This window comes from Wasmannia auropunctata, unplaced genomic scaffold (genome assembly GCF_000956235.1).
Source record: "Wasmannia auropunctata unplaced genomic scaffold, wasmannia.A_1.0 LD336053.1, whole genome shotgun sequence".
NCBI classification, from domain to species: Eukaryota; Metazoa; Arthropoda; class Insecta; order Hymenoptera; family Formicidae; genus Wasmannia; species Wasmannia auropunctata.
In genome coordinates, this window is record NW_012026837.1 from 5,387,669 (window position 1) to 5,397,940 (window position 10,272).

Consider the following 10,272-nt stretch of genomic DNA (forward strand, 5'->3'; position numbering starts at 1 on the left):
CTCTCTCTCTCTCTCTCTCTCTCTCTCGAAAATACATATGTATTATGCAATACATTCTTGATGTTCTCGGGATCGTTCCTGCTTACGCACGCGTGAATATTTGCCGGCCTACGCACGCGTAAATATTGCCGCCTCCGCACGTTTCGCATCCCTTTCGCTTCCGTGCCCTACTCCCTGCTATACCTCCACCTCCTCCTCCTCCACCTACCTTCCCCGTATACCATCCCCTCCGCGCCGGATGGAACGAGGCGAAGCGGCCCCCTGACGCACATTTTTTTTTCACCCTCTTGCTTTCTGTCACAGATATCAGCTCGGTGACGTACACGACGCCCCGCGAGTACTCGACGAGCCACATCAGCACCCAGACGACGTCGGCGTCGTCGACAACGTTGGGCCGCGACGTCGTCACCGTCTCCGTCCAATACAATGTGTCAACCACAGACCTCGAGACCAGCCATAGCAGGTGCGTGCGTCTGTCGGCGAATGACGTCGGATAATCATTCGCAATATCGTTCAGGCACATCGATCAGTCGTTACGGGAGATGCTACTGTACTGTACGTTTTTCGCGTCCGCAGACTCGTCGTAATGCTCGTTTTCTATTGCAAAATACAATATTTCGTAGGTATTACCAGACCTTTTTTTTCAGTGCGGAATCACGTTAAGAACACACGCGATTTAAATTATTCTCTGATCAATTAACGGCATGTACATTTATAAAATTCATAGAATCCTTTAAAAGCTCTCCCCTTGCATCGAATATTGGAAAATATTGGTCTTTCAATATTGTAGACGTTAACGAGGCACAGCTCAATTAACAGGATCAATTTGCCCCTTAAAAATATATGTGAATCGATACGCGTTTCAAGTTTAAAAATGCAAAGCTGTTAAATTTTATCGAATTTTCAGTCCGCAGCGCGATTTAATTTAATAGAATAATTTACTTGCAAAAATTCAGATTTCTATTGCGCGTCTGAATAAGAGAGAAAAGTGTTGCTGACAATCATATATATGTCGCAATCATTCACGATAGAAAGTCGCGGAATTCGCGAAAATTGTGGTTCACCCGTGAACGATTAGTTTTCGAACGACGATTGAAATTAAACGATCGCCGCTTACGCTTTTGCAGCAGCGTCGTGACGCATCGATCGACAACCGTGACGACGCAGACGATCACGACGGAGATGACGGAGCCGCCGCCGCCGCCTCCTCCGCCAGTATACCCGCCGATGCCCACTCCGCCCAAGAACAACAACAACAATAAGCGGATCACGTCCGAGGCGGCCGAGAACGCCGCGCTTATAATTGGCATCATAGCCGCCGCGCTGATAGCGATAGTCCTGATCATACTGATAATCCTCAAGTTTAAGAATCGGCCGGAGACGAGTTACAAGGTGGACGAGACCAAGACGTTCTGCCAGGATCCGAACGCGGCCCTGCTCGGCGCCGCGGGCTCCGGCCAGCCGTTCAACGGCGCCCTGAAGAACGGCGCCAACGGCAGCAAAAGTAACAAGAAGCGAGAACTGATAGACATTAAAGAGTGGTACGTGTAAAGGGGCTCGTCTCCACATACCGGGCAGGACGTTGCGCCTTGTGCGTGAGATTTGTGTACAGGGGATACGGCCCGGGGACGTGGCCAAGAAACGTGCACGTCGTCTCTCGTCGCTGGAAAGGATCGAGGGATCGGGAGAGGTACAGGAGGGTGTGCGAAGAAAATGTCCAAAGCTGATCGGGGTATTCTCGGCGAGGATTCTCGCCCGCTAAATATTTAACGGGTCTAATGCGGGCTCCGAGATTACCGAAGATCTGTCTCGACTGATACGACGCGAAAGGTGATAGTATTTCCGCCGAGAGAATCTTGCTCGAGTCGCAACGGACGATTTTCACGAGGCGATTTCGCGCCTCGTGAAATCCGATCAACGGAGTTGGGCGCGCGAAAACCGATCTCTCGGTCACGAGTGAGGAAGGGCACGTTTGGAAAACCCTCGTGATATATAGTAGCTTACAGGAAAACCGGTGTAACGAAAGATCGCATTTTAACAATCCTCTCTTCTCCGTGCGAGAATGATCGAAACGCACGAGAGACCCGCGATCAGCGATCGAGTATCCTTGATAAAATATGTTTTCTAAGGACTTTAAGGTCGGGATCGACGGGTCGTATATCTAGGGAGAAAGAACGTGTTTACCCTTCGAGGAAAACACGACACGATCGGGACTATGCAATGGAAATATACGAAACTTCTCTTTAATTCTAATGCGAATTGAGATGAAATCGATCGCACTTAGGGAGGTCCGTCGAGCTGCTCGCTCTCGCAGTGAGAGCCAACGAGTCGCGAGGTACCGATCGACGATCTAGCGCCGATCCTCTTGTTTCCTCGACGCGAAATCTCGAGACGAAATTTAGACGCGTGACAGGAATCGAGCAGCGATTGCAAACATTCCGAAAGAACTCTTAATTTCTTCCTTCTCATTTGTCATGAATTTGTTCAAGTAACGTTTTCCGAGTAACGTTTGTTGACGCTGCTCGATTCTCTGCCACAATTAATATTTAACAGCAAATCGGTCTAGAACGATTTCCCCACGAGGAACAAAGAGAAGAAACGGACGCGAAGATCGTGGAATTAATCGTAGGAATTAATTAAAAAGAAAGGAAACGCGTTGAAGGTGATATTAGCAGTGACTGATTCGGACGAATCTTAGGAAGCAACTTGCACCAACGTAGGCAGGCTATTTTTATTGTTTTACGAATTTTATTTCCAACATCCTCTCGGCGAGCGCGACGTTGAATCGTTCTCAAGCATGTCGAGAAATATATTAATTTTGAATTTATGTAGTAATCTCTATTTATCCGCTATTTTATAGAGTTAAATTATCTATTTGTTAAAAGTTAGATAATAAAATTGTTCGAGAGTGATTTGTATTGATCTTTTAAATAAGGAACAATATATTAAGAAATTATAAAAGAATTGTGCATATAAATGTTTCACATTATAAGATTTTATGGATGTTGTATATAGGTCCGAAGAATTAATATTGTAATATGTAGAAAAAGAAAGTGTATTTTTTTTTACAATATTTATCTTTTATTTTTTATTTATTAAAATAATGAAACTTATTTTTTCAGTTTAACAAAGAATATAGATCTAATTGTGCAGATTTGAATTGAAACAAAAAAAATTTTCAAGGAAGAAATAATAGTTATAACAATTTTTTTACAGAATATTTTAATATTCTTTAAGGAAATATTATTTAAAATTTTTAGTATAATTAGATATATATATATGTTCATGAATATTGATAAATTATAAAATGTGATATTCCTAAATAAATTTTGTTAATTCTCTAATATATTATGAAGGTGTTTTGAAGTATTATTTACATACACACGTAATATTTTATAGCTAAATTTTAAATTGCGTTCTATTCTATTCTCGACGTGCTATTTATGAGAATAAGATGTTGGAAGTGAAACATTAGGGACGAAAACGCTGATGATCGTATTCTATCCTATTCATACATTCATTATTGTATAGAAAAGCGAGCAGATAATATATATGTATATGACACACACATACTTATCGATTATGTTATGCGTGTATAAATTGTTTGACGAATTAAATAGATTTTATTAAAATCTGTTTTGAGCGAAGAATACATGACACGTATAATAAGAGTTCCGTTCTCGAGAGATTCGAGTGTGAAATATATTTAATGAGGAATGTCAAATAAATTTATCAAAAATATTACACACTGGTAATTATTTTGCATGCCTTTATTATAAAAATATATAGAATTGTAATATTATATTTTCATGGAATGATTTTATTGAAAAAGATGAGATTTATTGCATTTATGATTTTAGTCAATTTTACAAAAAGAAAATAGATATTACAGAGTTTGTTTGAAATAGCAATTTTCATGAATAAATATAATTACAATTATATCTTGGAAGCGATAGATTACTTGATGTACAAAGTTAAAATAAGTACTTTAGACACAAAATTTTTAATACAAATTTATGTTTATTACAATTTACACATTGTTACATGCGTAATGAACACGCTCGATATTCCTCATTCACGTATATTGTATACTCCGAATTGCGTTTCACGCGAGATTGTACGTAAGTGACTCTTATACATATGGAAAGTATCTGTAAGTAATCCGAGAGGAAGGACAAACTTGACGAATGGGTGATTTATATTAGCATATACGCAAATATGCTTATACATAAATATACAGGGTGTGTGAATGCAGTATTGCCGGTAACGAGTTAGGTAACGTTTGACCGAGTCGTATAATGACGTCGAGCGTCGCAAGTGCACCGAGTCGTTTCTACCAAATTGCATCGTCTCCTCCTAATTGAGATTCACGATACGCTCGTTTTTATACAGGTCGACCTCGGGGTATCGCGCGTTGTCTCTTCTCGGCTATAAACTCTTCGATAGATTCTTCGAAAGGCATTATAACGATGTAACGTCATCTTCATTAATTAAAGAAAAATCCAAGTTGATTCCAAATTGATACGGAAATTTATAGACGAGGATACCAGCGGGTACCTTGGTGCATCCTGTATATAGCTGTATGTTGTTAACTTAGTATTACTATTAACAAGGTTAATCGTTGACGTAGTTGGCGATAATAAAGATTTTTTAAAACCTATTCTGTGAAGCCAAGATCAAACCAGATACGTTAAGGATCGAAAGACAATTTATTATCCCCTCATATTAGGTTGTATTAACATAGTTAGTCGGTTATACGTAATATTAGTAAAATATTTTTTAAAATGATTTATAAGAGAAATGTGTTGCTCTTATATGCATAAAGTGAGACGTAATTATTATTGTTATTAACAAAGTTGATCTTTAACACAGCTACTGAAAAAAAAAACGATTAATCTGAAAATAATTTATAATTCAACGGAGAACGAGACATTAATAACGATAATACAAATTTCTAAGACGTGGTGTAATTTATGATTTTCAAGTAGTTTCGTTTTTTGCACGATTAACAGTACTGCTCTATCAGCTTATTAAAAAAAAAATCAATTTTATCTAATTCGAACTGCAAATAATAGCAATCCCTTAGGAAAAATTCACGCTTATTTTTATTTTTCTGTAATTTACTGCGTGTGGTAATTGCTTTGAGGTAAAAAATCGATTACTATTAATCTGACGGCTGACAATTAACATGGTTAATAGTAATAACAAGCCGCAAGGTAAAGAAGCAATAAATAATAGACGGGGCTTATGTAGCATTTAAGCTAATCTAAAGCGGCAAACACATTTGATTCCCGACAGCGTTGCTTCGCCCGACTCTCGAGCGCTCGTGACAACTCTCCGCGTACATGGGGGACCCTGTTCTTGTCGGTTACTTCTTTTTTTTACGCCTGTTTTCTTCCGTTTCAGCTACGGAAAGCGTAGAAAAAAAAAGTGTCACCGGGAAGGACGGATCTTCAATGGGCGAACGGGATGGAAGAGAGTGTGTGCAAATTGTCGTTTAAACGCACCTTCACGCCAGGGATGAGTAAAATACTAGGGGATGTTCCAAGAGAGAAACGAATTTATATACGTACACCTCCCGAATATTTCTCACAATTTTCTGCACGCTTGCTCGTGGAGGATATAAATAATCATTCGATTGTTGCCTAATGCATTACACAGAGATATTATGTCGGAGTAAAAAAGCTACTTTACGTGAATGCGGTTCTCAGTTGTACGTGAAGGTTTATAGTTCCTGTAAGTCTCATCTCCAAACGTCTTAATTTGCAAGAGAGGTTCGCCGATTTCCGCAAAAACATATATATTAATCTTCAATTAATCATTCCGAGAAAAATTGAAGGCACTTTTTCGTGCTTTCGTATATAAGAAAGGAATAGGAAAGCTCAGTATTCTCGCATGATATCGTCAAGATTTTTTTTATTGGCAGAATAGTGCAATAGATCGATAGGCAATGTCGATGAAGCGAGCTACCTCTGATATTTGAGGAAAATAGTACTTTGCCCATCACTGGTCGAGACTGTCCCTCGGCGAATTGAGCGAAGGCAAATGAAAAAACGTCCGATTGTTATAAAGTGCTCTCGAATATTTTGTAAGCCGTGATCCAGCTTCTGCACTTCTTCCTACGAGTGCGAATCGCCCTTCCTTAGATCACGCTGTTCTACGAAATCTTGAAATCGGTTGCTAGTATCGGTAGCTTCTCTCTTTCTCTCTCTCTCTCTCTCTCTGTATCTACATAGCTTATTCGCCGTTTCTCCTTGCGATAAAGTAACAAATATGACTAACAAGTTGATAACGCATGTATCTCGAAGTAAACAATCCTCAGGGAAGAACAATTAACGCGATCAATCGAGATTAATCGATTACTGACTCATTAGCAGCGATAGGTGTTTGCCGATTGCGATTTTTTCCGAGATTTCGATCCCTCTGTCGAGTGGCTCTCTATCAAGTGTCGTTTCGCTTTAGCTCAATTCACAGATTTACAATTTACTGAGAGCTTTATTAATCAGGCTTTGAAGTAGATCTAATTTTTTTTTCTTCCGACGAAGAAAGTTAATCTCTCCAACGAGATTACGATACCGATAGATTTCAGCGGCGCTATACGCACGCAATCCTGCAAGCTGACGCTTCGAATTAAGCTTCTTTAATCTTTAATCGCACAAAAGCTCGGATCTATCCACCATTGAGACGAGAAGCGCCGCGCTCTCTCGATCATCGCGATCCGCACTTTGCGCGGATCGTTTTTACGCTTAAACGAGACACAATAAATCTCAACTCTCTCGTCTTCGCTAGACTTGCAGTCGTTCATCCCTCACCTCTGCCCCTTTCAAGCCCCAATCCCCAATCGTCTCATCCCACCTCGCAAAGGTCATTTATGGATAAGCAAATCGGTGTGTGAATTTTGTACATATTTATGTGGCTGAATCTTGCGTGTGTGGGCAGTTTTAACGATACATCGATAACAACGATATCTCGTGTAAAAAAATAAAGAAAGTTTCTTCAATCTCGCATGTGCGCGCTTTCCTTTGATAATCGATTGATCTTCAGGGTGATATTTCTTGCGAAACGAAATTTGAACTATTATCTCCTACGGCAACGATGACGATAGTGCTATACCTTCGTGAGAAGGTGTCATCGTTAAAAAAAATTCTTCTTTCCGCTTTCTCTTTTCTTCGAGAAACTTTTCTTCGGAAAACGCTCTTTATCAACAAGGAACTCTAGACATATTGTTATCACTGCCCTCCGATTCTCTATCTGCATATCCTTCGATGTACTGACAACTAACGTTTATACTAAAAAAAAAACTAAATTAACTTCTATATTTAGTGAGCAGTGTTACTCTAACTATTAACTTATATACTATGTCAAACTTAAAAAAAAGCGTGTCGCGTATAAGCGCTGGAGCAGTCGGATTCGTTCGTAATTGGGTATATTAATTTCTTCATTTACGCGATTCCGCGGATGAACGTGAACAAAACTATCTAATATTCTATTTAAATATTCGCGGATATTTTGCAAAAATGAAAATAATATTAAAACGGAAATACTTTCAATTTTAAATTGAAACAAAAGATACATAAATGAATCTTGATTTAAATAAGAGACAAGAGATAACAATTGCATGTCCAAAACCAAAGAATCTCTAACAAATTAAGAAATTATAAATTATATAAATCTCTAATAAATTAGGAAATTGTAGCTCAATTTAATTATTTGTTGAAAAAATAATTGTTTACAGCAGGGTTAATAACAAACAAACGAGAAAATTTAATTATCAAGAAGGCATTGCGTGATTTAGTGATGAAGATGTCATGATAATTATAAGATATGATTAATATTGTTTTAGTTGAAGTATCTGTTATAAATATAATAATTATTATTATTATACTGTTATTCGCATAAATTTTTTGCTATCAATATAATTATTGATAGCGATTATTTATACGTATTATGTGCGTTGTTTGTCATATTGACATATTGATATTATGAAATTACGAAACACTATTCAGACAAGTTCGAATATTGACGGCTCTAGCGAACGCTTCACATAAGCTATCGATTATCCGTAGTGTGGCAAGAGTTGAAACCTTTACGATTACATGAATCGTAAAGACAAGAATAAAAATGAAGATATCAGATCGCACGAGAATTAATCGCGAATTTTGTAATCTTAACTTTGCTATAGCCTTCATCTAATGAAACGAATATGCATTTCAAAAAGCACTTCGCATATTTAATGTTACAACAAGTTGTAACGAAATATGAAATTGCTACTATAGAATTTCAAAAAATTATTCTCGTTATATTTAAGAGAAGAGGAAATATTTTAGGAGTTACTTTTATCACTGAAAGTGCAATAAAATTGCGTTCTTTTCGTAAATATTTTAGATTTTTTTACAAGATATTTAAGAAGAAATAATTGATGCGAATAATACTTTAGACATAAGTAATTCTAAACAAATTGTTGCAACATTTGACAAGCGAACCTGGAGAAGTGCATATTTATTTATCGTTGATATGGTAAAGTTGCCGAAATGTCACCGCTGTTTAACGGACACACAGCCCGATAATACTTGGAATACTTGTGGAGAACGATAAGAGACGAACGCTCACTCACAGCTGTATCTAGAGTTGCTATATAGCTAGATGGAATTATATTTTACATTGTACAGTCGTACGTATATGAATGCACTAATAATTAGATAGTAAACTACCATTCGTGGGCGAGACGAAGAGACGGAAAACGGAGGGAGGGCGAGAATTAAGGAGAGACGTGTTGTAGCACGAGAGAGTGAATCCTGCGTGGTTCCGACAGGGAGCCGACACACTTTCGTTGTCGGCTGACTGAGAATTTCATACGACACGTGTATGTATAGTAAAGAGACGTGTACACACGTGGCAAGTGGCTGATTCGCATCGACGGGAGTATAATCCGCCGTCGAGCGGATCGTGTTATGCAAATCGGGCCTACGAGTTCCTACCGCGAGAAACAATAAACGGGAAGGAAACAGGGTGTATCCAGAATCAAGCAGGGATTAAAAAACGGATACAATTTCGCTGAGTTCGGATACCATCTCGGGCGCGCGCGAGAATGACGTCGATGTCTATTCGAGAAAATAGCTGAAACGCAAGTTTCGCTTTCGCGGCATCGAGAATTGAAGTGACCGAGAATTGTATACTGCCGGTTTTTAATACTTGATTTCTGGACGATGGTTCGAATTTATTTCACAAGGGGATACTCTTACGACTTCATCCGCCCCGGTAGACTCGACATCTCGTAGCTCGCGTTTCTTCCTCGCGAGGACAGGCCCCCGTTGCGCTAACACGGTCCCGCGGCGGCGAATCGGAATCGGCCGTTCTGTTCCAGGTTACGCGAAGTATAGATAAAACGTTAAATATATACGGGATAGGCGCATGCGGTGCAGTTTAGATTTTTTACACGTCAAAAGGCGAAAGGGGTCACATTTCGTTGGCGTTCGCGCTCTTAAGCGGTGTATATCCTATAAGACTGCGCCTCGCGAAGAGACCGTTATTATTTCACCCGGTATATGGTTCGCAAAGGTAAACACGGAGCTGAGTGAAACGACTGTTTTTATATTTATACCTTATAACAGTCGGAGAGCGATAGCGTTTAATTGCGCACGTTTCATTGTTGTTACGAGACGTCGCGGGGAGAAACAGGAATAAACTCTGAATTCGACTCTGAGTATCGAATTAATTAAATATGGAAATAGCGTTTTCGTCAGCTTCGAGGGTGCATTTTCACGTTAATCTTGCAAAAAGCAAGAGAGAGGTACGCAGCATACATGCATATATATATATATATATATATACACACAAACACAACACACACACCCACACACACACCATCACACACCCACACACGTGAGTACCGTAGTGCGCGCGCACTGACGCATTACAAAATTCTCCTGAGATCGGAGACGTTGTAAATACATAGGAATAATGCCGTAACTACGAAATTATATGAATAAAGTATTGAAACTGTACACGAAACACTCCTTTTTCCCCTTCAACGTATCGATGATTCTCGACGTGAGGCTAAACCTCTTCACCCGTCCAGACCGATGAATTCACGATATACTAAAAAAAAAAAAAAACAAAGAATCTGCAAAAATCAATACAAATTCGCGCACAAAACGGACGGAATAAACGACGCTTCGCGTTTTCGCAAAAAATATAAATCAGCTGTTTATATATCTTGGAAATAATGGAACGGGAAATTAATGGAAACAACGTACGGGGACAAAAGCCATC

The 10,272-nt window shown here is 39.0% G+C and overlaps 1 protein-coding gene across 3 annotated transcripts in view; it reads left to right on the forward strand.

The window, feature by feature from the left end:
* The window catches only part of LOC105451240 (neurexin-1), a 214,553-nt gene extending 211,387 nt beyond the window's left edge, over positions 1-3,166 (forward strand). For all 3 annotated transcript variants that reach the window (XM_011691576.1, XM_011691577.1, XM_011691578.1), the window contains 2 exons: positions 304-463; positions 1,128-3,166. In XM_011691576.1, the coding sequence (XP_011689878.1) occupies positions 304-463; positions 1,128-1,551 (584 nt within the window). In that variant the 3' untranslated portion in view covers positions 1,552-3,166. The remainder of the gene's footprint in view (positions 1-303; positions 464-1,127) is intronic.
* Positions 3,167-10,272: the final 7,106 nt, after the last annotated feature.